Source organism: Numenius arquata, chromosome 8 (assembly GCF_964106895.1).
Source record: "Numenius arquata chromosome 8, bNumArq3.hap1.1, whole genome shotgun sequence".
NCBI classification, from domain to species: Eukaryota; Metazoa; Chordata; class Aves; order Charadriiformes; family Scolopacidae; genus Numenius; species Numenius arquata.
In genome coordinates this window covers 31,586,638-31,610,156 of record NC_133583.1, presented here as the reverse complement: position 1 = coordinate 31,610,156, position 23,519 = coordinate 31,586,638, and the positions used below count along the sequence as shown (strand labels likewise).

Here is a 23,519-nt window from a genome sequence, read left to right as displayed (position 1 = left end):
AAGACTTCTAGCAAAACATCCCCTTGAGTATAGATTGTCCATTCAATCAGTGGAATATGAAAGGTATTCCCACTCATTATATACAAGATTTCACACACATATGAAAAGTAAATATAAATTGCTTAGAATCCAGCATTTTATGTGAACCTGTAAATAAATATTCCTCTGTACGTCCATGCCCCAAGCGCTGCAGCTTTGGGCTGGTGCATCAGAATCTTTAAACCAGGAATCGACTGAACAAGGAAACTGGGCTGATCGCATTCACCGGTCCGGAAGAGAGGAATAAACACGTTAATCTGAGGTAACTCTCTTTTCACGCCACTTAAGATGTTGCTGTCGTCCAAAAAATCCCATGCCTAAAGGAAGCAGAAGAGCAATTCTCCGTGTCTCCACAGCTTGTCGCTCTCTCCCTCCACACGGCCAGATGTTTCCCAGCGAGCAAACAGCTCCAGAAAGCGCCAGAGGTCACCAACACGGGGACGCAGCCCTGGGACCTGTGCTTGGACACCCCAGCGCAACCCCCAGCCACCGAAACGCGAGAAAGGAATGGATTCTGCTGCTCTGCTCCGCCACGGTCCCCCCCCCCGGTCACCCCCCGGTTACCCCAGGTAGCTCCAGGCGTCAAACGGGAGCTGCTCGGTCCCAAACACGAAGTTACGCCGCCCGAGTTTCCCTCCACCCCCTGAAGCTACACAAAACACAAGCACCACCTGAGAGCAGAGAGAGGAGAATTTTAAATCAGCATCAGTTTACTGAGTCCAGACTGTTTAAAGTTAAAGTTTATTTGTATTCTTTGTAGGAATATCAATAAAAGACCTCAAATGTATCTATATCTGTACATATTACAAGAACCTTCAAAAATTATTCACAGAACAAAAATAAATCTTCTTTAGAACAAACCCAGGCAATGAAATGCAGAAATGGATCTCAGAGACCAAACAGTCCAGTGCTACGAGCATAAAAATACGGCTTGAAAAACAAGTTTATTACTTTTTTAAGGTGTACTTTGTTGAAATAAAAAATAAATTATTTAGAGCTATCATTGTAAAACAGTTCTGTGGAGTAACACTCTTATTAAGGCCCTTGAGACAGAAAATCTATTTTTACAGGTAGGATTCCTGGCAGGCATGATCTGTAACGACACGCTCGCTCTCATGGGAGTTAAACTTAACTGGGGGGAAGGAAATACCTAAAAGCATCAGCCTAAATTTAACCCTTTTTGCTCTGCCACACTCAGCTGGATACCTGTAGCTGACCATACTGACCACTGATGCGATCACTGAATTGTTCTCCAGGAGCGACACAGATATTTTTGCAGAACACAAACAGAATTCATACATACAGGGTGACCTTAGGAGGCAAGTATTGCTGACGCGTTCCAGGGGTGCTGCTGTAAAACTGACACACTACAGTCATTGAGTCTTCAGATGAAGTTAAAAGCCGGTGGGTTCAAGCAAGCATTAAAACATGAAATTAATATATCATGTAAAAAAATAAAAGCCTAAGCCAACCCAAAGCAGTTGCAAGGACATAAAATGAAACCAATTTCTTGGACAACTTATTAGATGGATACAGAGTTTATTACTGGATACACCTCATATTCTCTAACCAGAAAATATACACGTCCCTTTCCGCATCCTCTGGATCCCCTTCTTAAAGTTATTCCACGAGAGAGGAATATCGCAAAATGCGTAGCTCTATGAATCTGTGCTTATACATAACAGCTGCCCATTTCTAACACACCAGGGAAATAACAGTCGGCAATTCCTAGGCCTGAAATCTATTCCCCTTTAAAAAAAAGGGTCTGAATTCCTAGAGTTGCAAAGAATGGGCATTCACAGGATGCCACTCCCAGGCCGTGCTCCCTCTCTTCTCCGTTAGTGCCTACCCTCTGTCATTCTGGTCACTGTTCTTCACACGCTCTGCAGACACCCCACACAACACGGGAAAAGGCCACAGCGCCACAAAGCGCTGCTCCATCTCCCTGCCCCGCCGTACAGCCGGGAGGCTTTACTGAAAACTTGGAAGCCCTGGGTGGCTTTGCTGTTTGGGAAGAATCAAAGAATCATCCTGGGAACGTGGCCAGGAAGGACTGAGATATCTGGATGGGACAACTTCTCTGCTTCAGTCTTAGGAACACACGAGCATTACTCCTACAGGCTATTACTGTTTTCCTGCGCTACTTCGGCTGTATCCAAACGAGAGCAGCAGCTGCTTGCAACAGCATCAGACACAGCCTGATGCATTTGCTGAAAGCATGAACCAAAACCCTCGTGTCTATAACGTTCATCGTCAGACTCCGCACTGTTTATTACTTCTCTCATTGCTGCTGGCTACCAGTCTTAGGCCAAATGTCATCAGGCCCGGCGAGGGCTCTTGCTCCAAAACAGCCAGACCTTTTGGCTGCCACGTGGTTTAGCGCCACTTGAATTTTATCAGACTGGACAAAATAGAAGCTGGCATTTTCACATATTGTCGGCTTGAAGCGGCTTAAAATGTCTCTAGAAAGCTGCTTGGTAACAAACCAGGAGAGACAGCTGCCTGCAGAACTCAGGAACTTAACGTTTTGTTGTGCAGCTGATCAATTTTAGTCTTGCAGCGTTGCGAGCCCGCAACCTTCAACCCCTTTTTGGGTCAACAGGCAGCTTCTCCTCTCTAGCGGGAGTTAGAGGAGCACACTTTGCACTTTAGGGTAGAAATTCAAATAGAAGAGAAACAACCAGCCTAGCAACAAGCTGCAAGGATGGTGCTGATGGGTCAGACTCTTGTAGAACAGCAAACTAGTCTGCAAACTTAAGAAATACATGGGAGAAAGTACGTGATTAGGATGATATTTCACTGCAGACCTCACCAAAATGTATCTATCTATTTGGGGACAGGTATTATTTCCCCTCTAAAAATCAGGGCTGAAGTGTTGCCCCCGTTGCATTTCTCTGCAGACGCCACAGCGGCCGCCTCGGAGTCTTCAGCATCGAACCACACAGCTCAGCCAGAGATCTTCCATAGATGACCAGAGAGCTGGGGAGCTCTGGTGAAATGTGTTTCCCAAATTAACGCTAGACTAGCGCCAGCAGAACGACCTATCTTCTGCTGCCTTGTTCTAGTCAGCGCGTTCCTGTGACCGCTTGGCTCTCAGGCCTTGGTCACACAACACCTGCACTATTTGCGCTGCGTAGTAAGTGAGCACGGCACGTGCCCATCTGAAAAGGCTACTTTGGGGAACGAATTTCCCACGATGGAGCTGTGTAATTACAGTACGGAGCAAAGGGGAGATGCAGATCACACAAAAATCCTCAACAAAAAGGGGATTGCAAAGGCTTCTTGTAAAAGAGAGCTACTCACAAGACGGATTAACACAAACTCGATAGGCTGCCTACGGCTGTGATGCACGAAGGAAGAAGGAAAGAGGGAGGAACTTAAAGGCACGGTTTGAGGAAGAAAATACCAGAGGTCAGCAATGTCCCAGAGCTGGAAGACGGTTTGGGAAGTACGGAAAAGAAATCCCTACTGAGGAAATGCAGAGCACAACCCCAGGTGTGTCAGACAGTGCTGACCTGGCTACGAGACACCAAGAACAAGAGAGGGATGCTCCTTGGCCTGTGGTACCAAGTCACACTCGAGCAGCCACAGCAGCTTTGATCTGAAAGAACTAAGCATTAAATATAAATCCCAACTTGCTGCAGACAGGTCCCCTCTAGATGTAAATTAACAGCCAAGGCCTTGCTAAGAGAGATTCATACACATTTTTCTTATACATCATTAGGGTGCAGACGCGGTCTCTGTATCTATGCATAGTTAGTGATGTAACATACATGTGTGATGACTTTGAACTGAAGTATCGTAACACAGTAACCAGGCGGAACAGTTAACATACCGCACTCTGTCACAGGCTGCATTTGCTCACAGAGGTGAGATCGATTCGTTTCCAAAGAACAAACAAACTTGACAACAAACACTGGATTTGGGTCCTCAGTATTGCCAATCCTTCATGTTCAAGGCAACACGGGGCACTTTCAGGAAGTCAAGAAATTGGCTCAGAAAATCCTACATTTTTAACACAGTACAATTTTAGAGCTTCAGAAACGAAGGCCAGAAAGGATGATCAGATCATCAGCTCCGACCTTCTCCATGTCACAGGCGATATGATTTCAGCCAGGTACCCCCACAGCCACCTCGTTAACTTGTTCCTAGTTGCAGCTTGAACTCTTTGCTAAACACGTCCCACACCCAGGCACCCCATTGAGGTTTTGTCTGGTTTTGAAGTCGACTTTTCCAATTCCTAATTTCCATACCTAGTTTGAATGGTTGAGCACACCCACTCTTATTAGTATATTTCTGAAATTCAAAATTTCAATTGCTGTTGCAATAGTTTTATTTACTTTGAGAGTCTAGGGACTAGAAATGTATACCGAAAAGTGAAAGTGAAGATTCACACATTATTACTTGAGTGTAGAATTTGGGAATTTAAAAAAACCCCTCAGACTGAATATTGTTGCATTTGATGAAACCATGAGAATTGACAATACTGTGCCATTTATTGTTAATCTTTTACAGTTTGTGAACGTCATTATCCTCCGTGACAAGGTCACTTTGTAATTATATACGCATTCCCATACAGCCTGTAAGTATGCTTCTATGAAATGCAACTGAAAGTAATTGGAGATGAAAGCTCAGTCAAAACTCCTTAGGAAAAAAAAACTGGTGTGCACAGAACTTCAACAAAAAACCCCTCTGAAATATCCAGAGAAAGGAAAATTTCAGTGAAAATGGAAGCTCTTTTAATGCAAACGTGCAGAAAGCATCTTATACTGGAACTAGACTGGCTAAGCCAACGGCTGAAATAGTGAAATTGAACAAGAGTTAAACTATAGAAATCCTCTAGGAAAAAGGAAATTTTGCATACGGAAGTCTACTTTGCTGGGCATGGGCACCCTTCGGTTAGCCCTTCCCTCAGAGCATTAACCTGACCGCTCCTGACGGAGAGCGGAGAATGAATTCAGGGCGTCGCTCCATGGTGCATAAAATGGGGATCGCATAGAAATTGTTTTTAAAAAAAAGTATTTACAGGTCTGTAAATTTCTCAAAACAGAAAATATAAAACTGCATTAGAACTGGGGTAAAAAAGAAAGAATCCTACCTCGAAAAACTGCAGATTCCCTCTGTCTGTCTGATGGGAATCCTGACGGTGTGCAAATGCAAGGAACCAAGCTTGCTGCTCCAAGTTCTCACCTTGTTCAAAAAGACTGACAATTTTGCCGGAGTCCTACTGAAAGTAGGTACAGCATCCAGCAAGAGCCAATTTTCCTGCTAAAAATGTTTGCTGTCGAGTTTGCATTCAGTTAAAGAACAGCTAGAGAAGAGGGGAATAAAACCAGCAGATAAGTTTTCTTACAGAATTCATTTCACTACTATTTCACTCCACTCGTGTACTTGTATCAGCCAGCCCGATATATACAGCTGCTGCCTAATGTAACCCACTGCTCAGCTCGCTCTCTCACCCACAACACACATGCACTCACACTCCCCTCTTCCTCCTCCAAGGACTGCAGTGCTTTCAACAAGAGAAAAAAATAATAATAATAAAAATAGCAATAATTAAAAAAATCTACAGTATTCACTTCCTTTTGGTATATTACATCGGCATTTTCTGTACATGACCCAAGAGCTCCCTCTATTTACACAGTGATATGGAAGGACTTGTTCTCGGGAGCCCGGTTCTCCTGGCCTTGAGTGGGGAATTAAAGCCCACCTTTCAGAGTTCTTCTTTCTCTTTTCCATTTATTAGCAGCATTATGTAAACCTGTAAGGGGAAGGGGAGGCTTTTTTGAAGGTTTCTTGAGTCTGCTCCCTCTTGCCCTTCTCCTGGGGAGATGGCTGGCAGCATCTGCCCAGTTAGCAGCTGCTGTTTTTGAATTCACCATTCTCCGTGATGGAAAGCTTGGTGGGATTGGTGGGGGAGATGCCATTGCGGACTTGCATGCTGTAGCGCTCCTTCACCTGCGTCAGGGCACTCATCAGCCGCGTGTTGGCAGAGTCCAGGGACACGATCCGCTTCTCCTGCAACAGACACCCCACAAAGTCAGAGCTCCTTCCCAAATGAAATGCCTTTGCCCCACAAGCCTGCTTTACGGGGAACTTCCAGGACCCGGGGCTGTGACAGTGTCTTCAGATGATTTCTAGGCAGAGGCAGCTTGGCTAACATTCTCTGGTGAGATGGGATGTCTGCCTCTTTCTGTTTTCTTGGGGTAAATGCGGCCCCTGCGCCCCACGGGCTTTTCACGGGCCGCTCTGGCCCTCCTGGGCTTTTTGCCTGATGGAAGGTGACAGCGAGTCAAAGTTCCATTGGTGAATTGATCCAGTCACAGTGGCTTTATCCAGACAGCCTCCAACCCAGGCAGGTGGAAATGCAGTATTTCGCCATGGGGGGTAGGTGGGAGGGGGTGGGTGGGGGATGTTGGTGTTAATAACAACAATAACCAATTTATTATTATTTTTTTTTTTAAATACGTTAGAAAAACAGAAACAGGCAGCAGAAAATAAAAGTGGTGGAGGTTTCATCTGGCAGAGAAAAAGTGCAAGTGGTACATAACGGCCATTGTCTCTGTGTTTTGGATGGAGTGTGCTCAGAATAAATTCATGGTATGCTTGAAATAAATTAAAAAAAAAAAAAGCAGATAATGGCAGCCTGCGGTCACCAGCAGGAGTGAGGGTGCAACAGCAACATAGAGAAGAAGCAGCCAAAAGCTAAAACTAAGGGGTTATTGAGGTGAAGGGGGAGAGGGCAGCGTGGGTGGAGGGGGAGATGCCATCGACAGGACACAAAGAACAAACACTGAACACACTGCTCCTAGACCCATTCCAGCTCAGAGGGGCTCCCGGGCTCCGTCGAATCCAGGGGTCCCACATCCCCGTTTTGATTCTCCTGGCACAGAGAGTGCTAGCCTCCACTTTTAGCAGAAAGCTAAAGGATGTGTACTCAATTTATAAAAAAAATACAAAACCCATCAACAAAACCCAGCCTGCTAACAGCTAGATTATCTGCAGTGGGATAAAGCACTGGAGGGTCAAGCCAGAAAGTTGGTGGCACAATTAGAAATGACAATTTCCATCTTCCCTCAAAAAAAAAAAATAAAAAAATGCAGCCACACAAAGCAGCAACAGAGATGGCAAAAGATAAATATGCTCTCCATGCTACCACCTGATTGGCTTTTTTTCTTTGGGAAGGAAAAATGTCAAATTTATTTGAATGAAAAAAGCTGCATGCAGGAACTCTTCCCAGTCCAGCCCATTTGAGAAACGAAATGGAAGGAAAAATGATGCACAGAAGGCACAAACATTAAGGGATAGTTCAGACATACTGCTCAGGAGACCTAAGTGCTACAACAGCCCCTTGAGATTTTGATCCCAGCACATCAGCTGTGCAGTACATCAGTAATCAAGACATGTTTGCTTTTCTCAGTGGGTTTCCCCACACGGGTAAATGTCAGGGTGCAAAAACAAAGCAGAATTTAAGTACTGCTTGTATTACAGCCCCTGAAGAGACCAAGCTCTGTATAGCAGAGCAAATGGAGGAGGCGGCGGCACGAGAAATCAACAAACAGCAAGGCAGGCTATAGCCTGGGCTAGCACTTGCCCTGATCCAGTCAATGTAAGTGAGGAGAACGGACACCGGAGGAGTTAAAGGCTTAGCCTTTCCTCCCATGCTGGAATAACTCCTGCAAAACACAGCTGCCTTAGCAGAAATGTGTTCTTCAGCAAGTTAATGCTCCTCCTCCTCGGTCTAAATTTCACCTGGAATATATAATTCAAAATTAAAATTTCTTTCCGAAGAAATTTTAAGAATATAGCTTTCCAAAGAGTTAAAAATGAAAGGCTGGTTATTCTCTGGCACTGATGGGTGCTCACTATGCCAGCTTGCAAAACAGCTGGAAATCTACACTTGGAAAATCAATCTTAAAAGCATGAGCCTGGTGAGTAGAGGCATCTTCTCACTCAAAGGAAAACACAATCTAACAACCATGTCTCTGACACGCGTGAATTGGGCACAGGGAGTGGGAGGAGCTGGAATGGGTAGGAGGGCAGTGCGCTGGGCCAGGACTGGGTACTGCTCAGCTAGAGAACTGATTGGGTTTACTTGCCTGTTTGAATTATCTCATCCCCATTTATGACCTGTAATTTAACACAGCGGAGATGTCACTCGCAATAGCAACTGGGCCAGTACTCTTTGCAGCTCCGCTGCTCCAAGAAGAGCGTTTAGCCAGACCTAGCCCCTGCTCAGGCAGGGATCCAGAGACAGCCTCTGGAACCACAGCGCACACGTGCACCGAGAAGAAGGCTGTCCTTGTGCATTGGGGAAGTACTGGGTGCTCCACCTCACTACAAGGCAGAAGAGCAAATCCCGAAAAGCATCTCCTGGTGATGTTAACTAATCACAAGAAGCCCAGTTATTGCTGTTCCCTAACAGCCATTTATCCCTTCAAACAGATGTGATAAGCAAGGTTCCAACTCAACTCCATAAATCTCACGTAAAATAAGAAGTTTTCTTCTCTAGCACTGCTATATCCCTTTGCCAAATGAATTACAGACTGAGAAAAATCTTCCAAGCGCAACTCAAAGGGATTGCTACAGAACCCAGCGAACACTTGGCCTCTGACTTGATCTGTCTGTTCTGAATCTTTCATCAGTTTTCTCTTCTGCTCAGGTACCCACAAAAGGGCAGTGACAATTAAGCTTCCCCCAGGAACTGGTTGACACTGAAGCAGTTAAGGTTTGCTGATGACCTTGCTTGCCCAAGTAGCTAACAGCACTTGAAAGAAAAACATGTCAGATTCAAAGAATAATCATTAATGCTCCTGTTCTTTCAACAATTTCTACTGCAGGTGATAAATGATGCGTCATTTGACCAAGTGTGATCAAGGACCACACCTTTCCAGCCCTGAGGGTCTGAAGCTTTCACAAGTCAGCAGCAGTTCCCTCTGCCAGGGATCAGACTGGTCCATCTTCCACCTTGCTAGTCCATAACCTCACAGCGAGCCTGAGAGCCTAATGGCATAGACAGGTAACAAGGGCAAGGGCAAGTTTCTTATTCAGTCACAATTTCCCAAACCCTCCCCTTCCAAAATCACTCTTTATGAGGTTGCTCAGTGCCCCTTTCGCCTTCTTGAGGCAGGTGGAAAAGGCATCATCTCCTTCAAAAACCAGGCTGCTGTTTGGATGAGCTGCCATTCCATCAGTGTGTAACAGCAAGATGCCTTGACTGTGCCCATCTCCAAAAAATGGCCCAGCACGTTCAACTTTTACTCCGGCTTCCACTTGCCATACTCTTTGATCAGACTGGAGGCTGCTGTACTGTTCCCCCAGCACCAGTAATAAAAAAAATACAGCGACTGCCTACATTCCTGCTCCTTCTCCAGCACTGCACTCTGCCACTTCGCATTTTGAGTGCAAGTCCTCACCGAAAGGATTTAATCTTGAGCTGCATCTAGAAAGAGTGACTGCACTGGTGTCTCCATGTACAGCATCTTACACGATAGCTAGGGACTCTGTGTGGTGTAACTCCAGTAGGATTTTCTTTTTGTTCTGCAAGGCTAGGTAACGGAAGTGCCATGTTATCGTACACAAGTGATTTATTCAGATTAGATGGCAAAGATTCAAAAATCCAGCTTTCATGACCAGTCTTTCTGAAGAACTGTGGGAAAGTGGGCAGGGGCAAAAGGAAAACCTGAACTTTTCAAATTATCAGAAAGAAATCTGCTGGAAATACGCTCCTAACGTTACCAGGCTTTTAAAACCATGGCTTTTTTCTACTTTATATTTCCCCTAGAGTTCCATGTGAGCTTAAACATTCTTTCATTGCTGGCCACTCAACTGGCCAGGGTATGACCTTTTGTGCTCGCTTATGCCTACGTTCTAATACACCAGTACCATTTTTAACAATGTTCAGCTGAGGCTTTTTTCCCCCACCACTCTTTACAAAGGGAAACACCTTTCTGAAATAACTTGGGTTACTCCTCGAACAGGTCATCTAAAGGTTATCTATTAAGGAAAGTTTACAGTCGGGACTACTGAAAAGCCCAGAAGCAGGAAGGATGTCCTCCAAACGCAAGTATCACAAACATAACACAGCAGGCAGATATCAAACCAGTCTCAGGTTCTGTGGTACAAGCTTTGCTCTCTGGGATCAGCACAGACACAGAAGAAAAGCTGAAACAACCCCACACAATACGCCCACATGCATTGCCCACAGCTAACGTGTTGACTGAGGCAAGCACTGCAGGTTGGGCAAAACGGGCATTTCTCCAGGGCTGACGTGGACAGTCAGATGGGGTGAAATGCCACATACGACATTATACAGGGCAACGCTCCACTGCAAGCATTCTCTTTTCTTGACTCCAATGTTCAAAGCCATGCTTTTAGCTTGCATAGCTGAGATGCATGCACATGGCCATTAAACTATGCTGGTATGAAGCACAGCTTTTCCAGACTTCCCAGGCCCACACTTGGAACAATGTCTGCACAATGCACCACTATTCCTTTACACCCTTTGGATCTCACAAAGTAGAAAATGTTTCGGAGAAGCAGTCAGTCCTGTGACTTGTCAGGCTTTCTCAAAGCCTAGCATCTGACAGTACAGTCTTTATTAATTAAAAAACCCAATTCTCTCCTAGAAGGCAGTAAGTCACATGTATACCACCATGGGCCAATACTGGCTTGGGCGCTAGAGAACAACGTTGGGACAGGAGGATAGGGGAAAATAATGGGTTCTACAGACAGAACACTTAAGTTTTGGAGATCCTGAGCTCCTTACCTGGGCATCAATAATCTTCTGCTTTGCATCGATGACAGCTTGCATCTCTGCGTGATCCTTCTTCAGCTCCTCTTCAACTGCCATGAGCCTGACAAGCAAAAAGAGGTACAAATCAGGACGGTTTAATACTATTCCGGAGCGTTTCAGGTACTCTGGCCTGTTCGTTTCACTTCTCTGATTGTCCTGACTCTGCCAGAGAAGAATTCTGCTGCACTCAGAAAAGCTTATTTATCCATCAGGCACTCCCCATCGCCTAACCCTGTTATTCTCAAAATGGACGTTACCAAAAATGCAACTGCTCTGAAAAGCTACCGTCTTGAGTACAGATTCCAAACAAAGCAAAAAAACCTATTATAAGTACAACAGAGACTAGGGTTAAAAATTCCTACATCTTTTCCTTCACTGTCCTGGCAATCTGACCAAGTTTCTCCACCTGCACCTCAGTTTCTTCATCTCCAAGGCAGGATGGTATCAGTCCAGAGACGTCAAGAAGCAACTACCTTATTTAGTGTCAAAGAGAACACATGACACAGGGGAGCTTCTTGTTCTACACAGTCCCAATCTTCCCAAAGCCTTACCTGCTGATGATACTCTTCATCTGGCTGTCCTTTTCTTCCTGTTGCCTGCGCAGTCTCTCCTCACTGTCTTCCAGCCTAGACTTGTACTCCATCAGCAGCTTCTGCATTTGCTGCTCTTGCACCAGGAGCCGCCGCTCATACTCCTCCAGCCGGCGACTTGACACCTTCAGGCGCTCCTTCAGCTTCGCTATCTCTTGTTCATACTGCAGGTGGAAGGAAAGAAGGAAAGAATCAGATGCAAAGGAAAAAGAAAAGACCAGATCATTATAATCTCCTGCTGCTGTTCAGAGAAAGACATTGGGTTTTTTTCATGAGAAATAAATTGACAGAAGTAAAGGAAATGACAAGCAAACAACTGTGGGCAAGCACAGACAAGGAGCATGTAGGCTACCATTAAGTATGAAGCTATTCCCACGCTGTAGGATGTCATTCTGCAGCACAACGTAAGCAGTCAGAGGGCTCTGACATGGCTCCTCAGCCCTGACTAGTAACTTCCCCAGTTACTCCAGACTCAAGCAGTTCCCAGACAGAAGCTGTTAATAGTGCTCAACTGTAAAAATGTCCTGGGGTGACCAAACTTACAAAAGAGACCAGTACAGAATCCAAATAACTTATTCTTCAGGAGTTAATCAAGGCATGAAACCACGTGTGATGATAGAGCAAATCATTCACTACAGAATAGAGCCTTTTTAAAAATTTTAAACTAATTTTACTTGGCTGAGGTTTTATTCTTCTGCTTACTATCTCTATGGACAATCACTTCTGCAGTGCAAGGAATCTCAACACATTCCACTTCGTTTTGAGTTCATTCACCTTTCCTAATAATCCTACGTTCCTGCTTCTTGTCCACAAAATGTTCTCCTCCTCGCCCCCTGCCTTCTCAAAACACCAAACCTCTTACTGAACTTCATCACCGCAGCGGCATACAGATGTATTTGGAAAAATGGTATCTACTACTGAAAATAAATACGCTTTAAAAAAAAAAAAAAGAAGATATGTTTCTGGATGTTTCTGTGTAGCCGAGAAACTCTGTACTACCTGGAGGATAGGCATTTGCCACAGAAAAAGCCCAAGAGAAAATTTGAATGCACCTACTGATGAAGACTGAATTGCATTTACAGAGCCTTGTACGATCGCTTAGCATATCGTAAGCTATACTCAGGTTAACAATTATGATTTTTTTTTTAATGGAGTTTGATGATCACTAAAGTTTTGCAAGCATAGAAAAATGGCAGTATGCTGTAGCTATAGTGTTGTCATAAAAAAATAATGACTTGAGCAGGATCTAATACACTTAGGGAGTGTGACTCACGATGCACGTAAGTGCCAAACACCAGCCTGTAATGTATAAACTCTCATCTATGTCAGTTTGCACCCACTTGACATGCTACAGCCTGTATGTGGGTTAATCTACAGTATGGTATACTGCACTACAGATATGTGTGACAGCATGTAGAGCAGGAACTTATGCCAAAACAACCTGTGTTTGAAAGCATGACTGTCAAAGCAGCGCCTGAAAGCTGCTCTGTTCTGAATTTGGCAGTGGGGTGGACAGGACTCACTGAGTGCCCTCAAGTCAGCTGCATACAGAATAAAATTTACCTTCTCAGCATGCTTGACTTCATCTGGATTCTGCTCTGCGTCCTCCTCTACTTCTTCATACTGTCCATTATTGAGAACCCAGGCAGCCGTCCTTTCCACTGGTGACATTGTGGCAGAGTCCACAGGCGACTGAACCTGGAACAGAGATATCTGTAAGCATTTTTCAGAGAAACTACATACAAATCAGCTGTAAAATCCAGTTTATTTGGAGGAGAAAAACGACCACAAATCTGTCAGTCTTAAAGGACCCCCAAAACCTCTCTTGCAGAGCTACTTCATCCTCTCTTGACTTTGGACCCACAGCACTTACTTCAGTCCCTCTAAAATCAATGCACTTGAGAAATATTTCTTCCTCTCTCAGTGAGCTTCTCTCTGGAAAAGCTCGTTTCCAAATCCTGTTCACATCCACCTTTCCCCTTTGCCAGATTTTCAGTCAGGCTTTTTCAACCTTTTATTTTTCTCACAAAGAAAACAGTGACAAATCTTCGCTTGCAGCCGGTCCAGGTAAGACAGATGGGTTTTTCTGGAGTATTGAGGAGCTTAACGTGGGAGCTGCTTTCTCAGCCAGGCTTTGCAATGGAGCACGGGGCTGCATGGCTTGGGTATGAGACACCACGGCAGTACTTAAAAGTGGCAAAGAGGTGTCGCGTTATCACTGTAATGCCTATCAGATTTAGGTGGCCTACTGTAGCCTATACACTCAGACAAGGCTGTGAAAGGAAGTCATGACCAGCAGCACTTCCTAGGAGAACTGTAAGACAGAGAAGGCTATCCTCTTTAAAGGAATCTGAAAAGGAAGCCAAGAAAAGAAACAAGAAACTCTCTGCTGGCTGGGGAAAATATGGCTTGCTATAAATTCCGAGCAATTTTCATGGACAAAGACAAGTTTATAAGCACAGGAATTAGCATAATTACCCTTGAAAGAGCAACACTGTCTTAACTTTTTGAAAAATGTGAAAGATCAACTCCCCCCCCACCCAGCCCCGCAACTGCAGCTTCTTGTTGTGCTCAAGCAGCTCCTCAGCTCGCTGCCTCCTTGCAGTATTGCACCACAGTGAAACGCGCCCCGTGGCAGGGGGACAATGAAGGCTAAGTTTCAGCGAGGGGCTCTTCGTGGGGGAGTAACAGCTTCTTTACATGAGTCAGGCGAGGGATCATGTCAACCTCCATTTCTGTTTCTCTCGCTCAGGGGAAAAGGTCTGGCGAGCGCTGCACACCTCCTGCGCCAGCTCTGGCCAGAGGATCTGCCTGCAATGGGCTCGGCTGTCTCCAGCAGCAATGAAGACTCCAGCACTGGAAGAAGGCTCAGCAAGGATGGGTATAAAGGCAAAGGGAAGGAGCAGGAATTTGGCAAAAATCCCTGGATTTAGGCAGAGACCTTTAGACCTTCCTTCCTTTAGAAGGAAGCCTTCACAGCAGAAAGGCTAATCGTCCCTCTCAAGTGCAGTGTGACAGCTTCGCAAAGCTCCTTAGGGAGATTTTTCCGACGGTATTTGCTGTGAGGCAGCCACGGCAATGGGAGACTATGAACTGTGTGTGGCCCTGCCACCAACAGGCTCTTCTCGGAGGTAAATACTTTGGCTCCAGGAATTGCTGGAGGAAGTAGGAACAGCTAGGGATGAACGGTGTCACTGTTCATTGGAGTTACTGGAGGACTAAGATAGCAGAAGGGTGACTATAAACTACATCGCCGGCCTTGGAACAGGCTGCTGTTCAGCCGCAAACCTCGCCAAACAACCTTGCAAGCCGCAGGACAAGAATACTTTCAGCAGCCAAACTCAGAAAGCCTACAAAGACCAAGTGGATGGCAAGCACTTCACATGCTAATAGGTTATGAGTTATACTCTAATAAAGGCGGGGGGGGAAAGAAAAAGCCTGCTAGGAACTTGTATTAATTCCCCTCTTTGCCTCTCTTCCAGAGGAACACACTGACATTTCTGTTCCCACCTACCTACTAAATGGAAATGGAAGGCAAAAAGTGACCTCTCCCAGCAAACAAAGGGCCCAGCTCTATATTCAGAAACAAATGGGACTTGTAGAGAACAGAGTCTAATAATTATAACGCCCACAAAGCATGCCCAGAAAGAACATGCCCAACTTCTCTTTTCTCTTTTTCTTTTTTAAATAAGAACAGAATTCCACAACACGATTTGCAATTAAAAGGACGCAATGGAATTTGCCTCAAAAAAAAAAATTATGGCTACTGGATTTGGCACTTCAAGACGTTTCTCAAGAGTGTGGGGAAGGAAAGAACAAATTGATTTCTCTGAATAAAGTAGGAGCAAGTGGCTCTAACAAATCCAGTAGAAACAATTAGTATGGAAAGTACAGTGGAAAAATAAGTAGATGCACATCGCCTACAAGAGAGGGGAAGGAGACTGCCCTCAAGCCAGTCATAGTCGCAGGCATCAATGAAGCTGAACGTAAAAAGTAACTGGAGGAGGGAAGTCTGAGACAGTCACTTTGATGCTAAACAAGCAAAGGGGACTCATTTACTTGGGGCAGTCGGGGAATCAGCAATTTAAGATCAGAAGAGCCAGGGGTTTGCAAACACCTAACTGAACGTTTCTCGTAAATACACACAGGGCAGAAGCCAGCCGTGAAAGGTGCACGCGCAAAGACCAGAGACACACCACCTGTACTTTCTCCTCCTTACCCTAACACCTTCCAAGTAAAGCCGCCTTTGCATATTTGTGCAGGCACTTCCTCTAACAAGCTCTGAGGAAAGGCACCACATCCCCGGGGATTTTGGCTAGGACACTACACAGAACCATGCAATAAAACACAGCAGATCATACAATAGAGGTTCACACTGGACGCTTGGGAACAGCAAAGCGAGTTTATCCTTCAAATTTACCTTTGATAATGGCCTAAAAATTTTCTATCACCTCTGCACGAGGCTTAGTTGTATTTAATATACTTTACCTATCAGCCCCTCTATGCCCAAATGTAAAACACAGGCTCCAAAGGAGGACACAAATATATACACTTCAAATAATATGCAATTACTTTTTTTGGTGTTACTAACTTGGCATATTAAGCTTTGCTTTGTGATTCAGAGTTTCTGATCTCCTTGTACTTTAATGAACTTGAGGTATCAAAGCAGTTTTGAAGCCCTGATTGCTCCTGGGTTCCCAGGCATCATCCAGATTTTCCTCCTTTTGACTGTAGCAGTGAGGAGTTTGCCAAGGAAGCTACACCAGCAGGGATACTAGTAAAACCTTCGACAGAGTAGGAGCTCATGCTGGCAACGAAGTTCTTCTGCCAGCTTTACCTTACAAGCCCAAAGTCTTCTCCCTGCATAACCACCAGCGCTTTTGCCAACAGGGCTATATCAGCAAGGAGGATCATAACCTCCTGCTCTTGGTGGATGTAGCTTCACCAGCAGCATGGTGCAGTCTCAACCTCAGAGGCTGCAACTTTCTGGAGTTCAAGTCCTCACTTGTGCTTGTGTGCAGAGAAGCATCCTTCCTAGAAGGTCATGTAGCAAGGAGGAGCTTAAAAAAATCTCCAGTGCTAGGTAAAGTAAATCAAACATGACCATGTTTACCCTCACAGCGACCACAGAAGAAAACACTTAACCCCAAGGAATAGCGCAGGAGTTGCCTTCAAGAGCCTCACCCTGCCCAGCTGATCTGTATGCGGTAATATGACATTTTTAAAAACAACCACCTTCCCTCTGACCTGCAGATCGAGACATTTTATACCTTCACTGTAGTGCCAAGCATTTAAATACTCATTTTCTCTTTAAGATTAAACTAATTTAGGAAAAGATTTTCATATACTGCAAATCACAACAAGGGTGGGGTTTTTTTAAAAAGGTAAAGGAATGTTGGCTTTTTGACAGGAAAATCTTGATTTACCGTCGCCTATGAACAACTGATAAAGTACATTAGGAGTTGGTAGATATAAGCACTCCTTTCCAGAAAGTGTTTGTATTATTCATAGTTTGGGATGAGTAATGAAAATGCAGTATTTACTTGGGGACCAGCAATAGGTTGTTGTATCATGGTGAGATAGAGACTTCTCCACGCTTAAGACAACGGCACTTACTTATTATTTTGGCAGCAGTTTATTCTATGATACTTTATCTTTGTTTATTTCTCTGCTTTTAGGTAGCTATGCTTTTGAATTAGCACCACAGGGCAAATACAGTCTCACGTGGTGATCTTAGCTACGACTTGGAACAAAGCTGCTTCCGTGGTTTTTTGGTTGTTCTTTTTTTTTTTTTTTATTCAGGGAAATTTTCAAGTTTTGTTTCTTTTAGCAAGCTTGCTGCTACCTTAGTAAATGGAAAACTTTTTTTTTTTTTTTAAATTTAGTGCAAAAACATTGAAAAATAATAGGTAAGCTAGGCTTGCCAAGCTTATAAGGGTAACAAGAATGCCTATTCCTTACACTTGCTACTGGCTACTTGCTTAAGTGCCAGTACTCTTGATTCAGCTCAGTTCAACTCAAAGGTCAAAAAGCTTTGAGGGTCTGTGCAGCAACCGGCTAAACATCAAAGCAGAAAGCGCCTGGAAAAAGGGCTTTCCTTACCTGCTGCGTTTGTTGCCTCTGAATCGCCCTCACCTTTGGGACAGGGCTCTCTCTAGAGGAGGAGGACTGCTGCCGGGACCGGCTCCCGTTCTGAATGGGTTCAGTCATCATGGCCCCCGACACCCCCGACATGCTGCCCGTGCTCCGCAAAGAAGCGCTGTGCGGCAGGGACTGCGGTGCTTTGGCCCTGGCGCCCAGGCCGGCTTGGTCCATTTTGCGGATCTGTGCTTGGCTGCTGCTGTTCTGGCGGGGCAGGGCGATGGGGATGTGCTTGTCTGGGACCGTGTGGCGCCGGGAGAAGTCCTCGCTCTGCGTGCTGCGCTTGGTGAAGTCCTCCATGCTGCTGTTGCTGGGTCCGCTGAGTTTGAAGTCTTCGCTGTTGCTTCGGCTCCGGGAGCTGGCAGTGCTCAGGTTCTCCAGGCTGGAGTCCACAGAGGCCTTTGGCATCGGCGGGGTTGGGTTGTTGAGATGGTAAACCGGGTTCTGGAACGACAGAGGCTGGAGGCTGCCCTGTTGGTTTAAAGCCGGGTGCAGGGGCCTTCTCACCTGGGGAGCGCTCTGGGGCGTGCTCTGAGTTTCCCACAGCTGTTTGATGTTGGCCACCTGTGTGATGGAGAGCTGGCTGCCGGCCAAGCGCAAAGGCACGTCGTGCATAATGGAAGCATGGTCACTGTGAGCCGTGTGAGGATCCTGGAGGTCCATGAGAGAGATGCTACGTCCGTTGGGCAAGATGCTTTCCCTTTCATCCTTATCTGAGTAAGTCATGCTCTGGGTGGATGCCTGCTGAACCAACAATAAGGTCTTGCCCCTAAAATATCCGTCTACATTTTCTGGGGTTGGAGACTTCAGCTTATGCAAGTCACTGTGGAGTGGAAAGGAATTTGGTTAATTTTTAAGCAGCCAAGACCCTGAGAGATCTGTCCCAGAGATGTCTTTCTACCTCATTTAACCTCCCCCCTCCACTGAAAGCTTCAAGGAACCAGATTTCCTTTTATGAGCTCTTTGTGTTCAAGTTAGAACACACTCTTCCTTAATTACCACTTATCTTTGAGAATTACATTTGATTCAAGAAGTGCTTCATCTTCATTCTTTTTTCACAGGTGAAATGCAAACCATTCCCACCAAACCCTTCCCCCCTAGACTATTCTGTCTCCAGCAAGGCTTCAGAGCAATTCAGATCCCATTTAACCCTTTGCTAGCATTATGTATTGCGGGGGTCTGAAGATTCAACAGGAGTTGTGTGAAGGCTCCTGTAGATCTAGATGTAAGCTCAGAGGGCAGATGCTTCCACATGACAAAACTGGCCTTTGTACCTGACCGTGCAGAAATGACTCTGAGACCACAGCATCCAAGCTCTTTGGCACCTCTGTCACAGCTTTTTGCTTCAGATTAACAACTATTACAGCGTGACAAATGCACTAAACAGAGGCAGGACTATTTTTGCTATTCCGCTGGTAACAAGTTCCACCTACAGCCCAGTTTTTTCATTAGCAGTAAATAAGCGGCCTGATGACCAAAAGGAGACATTACGGCTGACTATGCATCTGGACATTCAGACTGGCAGTAAATTGCAAAACCGGTTTTTAGCAGTTGAAGTCACCGACTCCTAGAGACGTGTTTGAGTCCAGGGTAAGTCAAAAGCTTCAGGTCTCCAGTGCCTTCTTGTGCACCTCTTACTGGGACTGTGTATTCCTTGTGACAGAGGACCAAGCTCCCTGCTCCTACAGCTGGCCTGGGCAGATAGCTCAGGTGATGAAGTGCTCACCTCCGAGAGGCTTACCAACCCCCTTATCCCACATCTTCCCTTGAGCTCTGGCTGTTACATACCCATCAGTGGGGTCCTCAAATATCTTCTGAAGCCCTGAGGAGAGACTGCCACTGACGTTTGGACTAGAGCTGTGCTCAGTGAAACGCCTCAGCTGCTGCTGTATGGGCGTAGGGTTGGTCATTGATTTGGTGATATCGGCAAGAATACGAGGAAGAGGTCCCAGTTTTGCCACGGTCGCCTGTAGGAAGGAATTTTCACCCTAATTGGACAACAAGCACCGCGACATCCGCCAGTTTTTTTGATAACGATGCACAGAGGCGGAGGGGTGGAGGTGGAAGGAAGGAGGGTGGGTGGTTGTGTGCGGGTGTGCCAGGACCATAATGCAGTGTTACGGAGCAGCGTAACCACGGCGACGAGATGGATGGAGGAGACGAAACGGGGTGCAGCAGACATTGAGGAAAGAAAAGGAAATAGAAAAGAAATTAGGATTGACTCCCAAAAATAAAAACCATGCTCAATAAAACAAAACTATCGCCATTCCAATGCAAAACTATCATGCAAAGCGCACTAAGTTCAGGGTGGGTGAGGTCAAAGTGAAAACTATGGTATCTACTCATTAAAGGGCATTCAAAGACTACAGATTCAGCTAGTGGGGGGAACTTTCCAGGCAAAGTGTGTCATGTGGTAAAGGAAATGCATGCCAACAGACAAGGGGATGCGGCATTCAGGCGGATCATGAGAGAATCACAAGGGTCAAGGGAGATGGGGAAAGGGAAGGTTTTCATTTCATAAGCCTTTCACTTTTAGCATCCTACACTGATGCCATCATCTGTAGCACCCTGTCATCAACAACTAAGGCGTTCTTCCCTACCTAAAAGTGAAAAATAACTGCATGAAAACATCAATGATCCTCATCCCAACACAATCACATCAACCTAGGATTAAATGTGTAGCTCTTTGTTCAATTACATGACAGCTCAGTGTTGACCAGGCCTAGGATAAGAGCAGCTGAGCTTCCAGCAAGGAAGGCTGCTCGTTCAGACTCTTTATCTTTCTCCCCACCTTGGGTCACTGCTGGTTATATCATCTACAGGGTATCTTCAGGCTCTTGGGACTGCCGGAAGAAGGTGAAAGCGCTGAAGGTTTATAAGAAAGTAAAACTCCACTAGAAAGACAATGCTCTTTTCAAAGATATCCTTATTTTTCCTGTAAGCAGGTATTCAGTCAGTTTGGCTCCAGAGAAAGGTCTCTTTACAGATGCTTTCGTACAGCACTTCTTCTGTGTCTATTAAAATCTCTTGAGGTGACTTCTCTCATCATTTCCCAGTCATTACCTACAGTAAAGCAGTATTGCGATGTAACCTTACCCCTTAATTCTCTTTTAGCAAAGCACTATACCAGCTCCCAAGGGCCTGTTAGGATAGATCCATGCATCTAACCTACATAAAGGGCAAAGCAGATCTGCTTTGACGGTTTATCCCGGTCTGGCTCCTCCCTTTCCTCACTGCCCAAGACATTCGCGACCGTTGCATTCAGAGGGCAGCTCACGGTAACTAACACCAAGTCCAAAGATCCATTTGCAGTTCTGAAAACTGGGGCTGGGTTTCTCTTGACCTGATGCCTGACCAGCTCAGAGAGAGATGGCAGTGTTCCCTGTACTGGTGGGTTTACCCCAATTTGTAGAAATGGAGGATCCAGTCTTCTGAGTCTCAGTTTGCCTGTTTTCCTGAGGCTGCTGAACTGTCTTTATAGCTGACTTTGCTGCCTGTAACATTTTGAATGTACACTGTGTGCACGTATGAGGGAAATGGGAAAACAAGATCATATATTCTTATCAAACTAAGATTAACTAAGATTAATATATATTGCCTTTTTGAGTCAAGGACATTTCAATTTACTCTGATGCACCAAGCTCCATTTTTTTGTTTTCTATTTTAAATAATGTACTATGAGAAAATAGATACCCAACAAATAACTATATTGGCAAACCTTAATGCAATAAAAATATTAAGAGTGCATTGCAATTCACCTCACCTCTCTGGTTTCAAAAGGAAGAATAATATAAATAGAATATGGATAAAATAACACACCTCTAAAAGTTGAAATATGGCACAGTTCCAAGCACTCACAAAAAGAAATATGACTTATAGCTCAGCTTTTCTGGGTCTTATCAACTACGTTTGCTATCAAGGTTTTAATGACTTTGGATCCTGCAAAGCCCCAGAGCTAAGGAAAAGCAAACTACTGCCTTTTATCCTTCTATAGCTAAATGGAAGCAATGCTTATTGTTGGTGATATCTACTGTGATCAGTGGAACAGAATCTGGACAACGTATATGACCCCAGCACAATCCACGGCAAAAAGCATCTTGCTTTTTTTACAGGATAAAACTGAGAGTGCAACCAGGTTTTTACATGGCATCCTGTTCTATACTAAAAACTAATCCAAAGACTACAGAAATGAGAATATCCCAGCAGGCTTCAATCAGGTCTTAAATGAGAAAAGTTCTGCCCGGCCAACACATTACTCCATCAGAGCTGGGCCAGGGTAGGGCCTTGTGTGCAGCAAAGTACCTCCATTAGCATCAAAAAGGGCACAGTAACATTTTCTGTCCGAACACCCTCCCTTTTTTCCAGCTCACTTATGAGAGAAAAGACCAGCTGCTCAGGGAATTCCAGGTCTACTTTTAAGCGCTGCCCTCTCCGCCACTGAACACTCAAGCCTTAGTTAAGGCTCTGCAAAGTGTTTGCACTACTGCTGAAGCCCAACCACTTCACAGGCCTTGATCTGAAATCACGTGAAGAGCAATTATGAAATACCACTATCAAACATTCCTCTCAAAAACTGTTGAATAAGTTCTCCCTGGAGCAGAATTCAGCTGCTCCCTTGATGTTTCCTAGTGTTTACTGTTGCTACGATACCATCGCTGGATTCACCCTCCCGGGCCTCCAGCCTGCTTTACCTTATCAAGTTGGGACACAACCTCCCATAAGAGGGAATGCAAAACTGAGAGCTCTCTGCCCAGGTCAATGTAGCCCTCAAATCCAGGCATGTTTGAGATGGTATCTGGATTAGAGATCTCCAGGAGAAAACGCTTCATTCCTCCCCACTCATGTTCCAAAAAGTCATTCATGAAAGCCATATACTCTTCCTTGTTACCAAACCTGCAAAAAAGGGGAAAGGGGGGGTAAACCCAGTCAATAACCTCCACACAAAATACAGAGTACAAGTGCTTATAGACAATTACTTAAAATGCTTAAGACCCGCCTTTCTGAAGATTTAGCCTGGGACAAAAAAAAAAAAAAAAAGGACAATTTAAGAGATTCACTGCTTTCTTGAACTTATTTAAATACTAATAATTCATTGTTCATATTACGATCGAGGGCTCAACACATCTCCCTCCAACAGACACCCTTTCTCCCCTCCCCTTCTCTCCATCTCCTCCCTTGTAAGAGACATGCCATGCCCTTTGTAACATTCAGCTGGGTATTTTGGAGGAAGAAAGAAGAAAAATCATGATCCTTGGTGGGAACAGGCTTTTTTTTCTTTTGAACTAGCATATGCACTGACATGCTAATGCATGGCTCTTCTTGGTTTTATACTGTGTCCCCTCTACTGAATTCAACACAGCTCAAATCTGCATGTGAAAAGGAGAATTTATCTAGCTCAGCACTGAGGTGTCTCAGGGGGAACAGCATTCACATATAAGTGAGGAGTTTCCTCCTTTTCTAAAGCTGATTTCAGTTTGCCAGATAATCAGCTGCCTGCAAACATGACTACCAAAGCAGGGCTCTTCTTGCTCCACAGTAGCCTGCAGTGACTTGCACCCCTAAGAGGCACAGATTTCAGTTTTATTGCCACCACCTACTTAGCAAAATTGGCGAGATTCTGAATGACTTTAGCAATAAGTGTGAGTGTGCGAGATGTCCGGTCGTCAGGATACTCCTGCATGAGGCTAAAGAGGCTGGGGGACATGATAGCGGGGCAGAGGAAGCGGAGGAAGAGGGAGGCACTGATCAGGCGTTCACTGATGTCCTGCTTGCCCCTGCTCAGGCACTGCTGCTTCCAAGATGCAAATACCTCTTTCAGCTCACGAGGGAATACGCTGAAAAACAATAAACCAGGAAATAAAATCGCATGGGCAATGAGATACAAGTTGAACTGGTGACCGATCACTTGAAATAATTATCTGTAAGAAAACATCAAGAGCTCTTTATTTTCCCCC

General features: G+C 45.0%; 1 protein-coding gene across 2 annotated transcripts in view; it reads right to left on the bottom strand.

Moving 5' to 3' along the window:
• Positions 1-757: 757 nt before the first annotated feature.
• The window catches only part of RASAL2 (RAS protein activator like 2), a 133,756-nt gene continuing 110,994 nt past the window's right edge, over positions 758-23,519 (bottom strand). For both annotated transcript variants that reach the window (XM_074151239.1, XM_074151240.1), the window contains 9 exons: positions 23,163-23,399; positions 22,257-22,458; positions 19,354-19,553; positions 17,527-18,388; positions 12,988-13,122; positions 11,386-11,588; positions 10,808-10,895; positions 8,139-8,169; positions 758-6,057 (listed from right to left, as the gene is read on the bottom strand). In XM_074151239.1, coding sequence (XP_074007340.1) covers positions 5,915-6,057; positions 8,139-8,169; positions 10,808-10,895; positions 11,386-11,588; positions 12,988-13,122; positions 17,527-18,388; positions 19,354-19,553; positions 22,257-22,458; positions 23,163-23,399 — 2,101 coding nt within the window. In that variant the 3' untranslated portion in view covers positions 758-5,914. The remainder of the gene's footprint in view (positions 6,058-8,138; positions 8,170-10,807; positions 10,896-11,385; positions 11,589-12,987; positions 13,123-17,526; positions 18,389-19,353; positions 19,554-22,256; positions 22,459-23,162; positions 23,400-23,519) is intronic.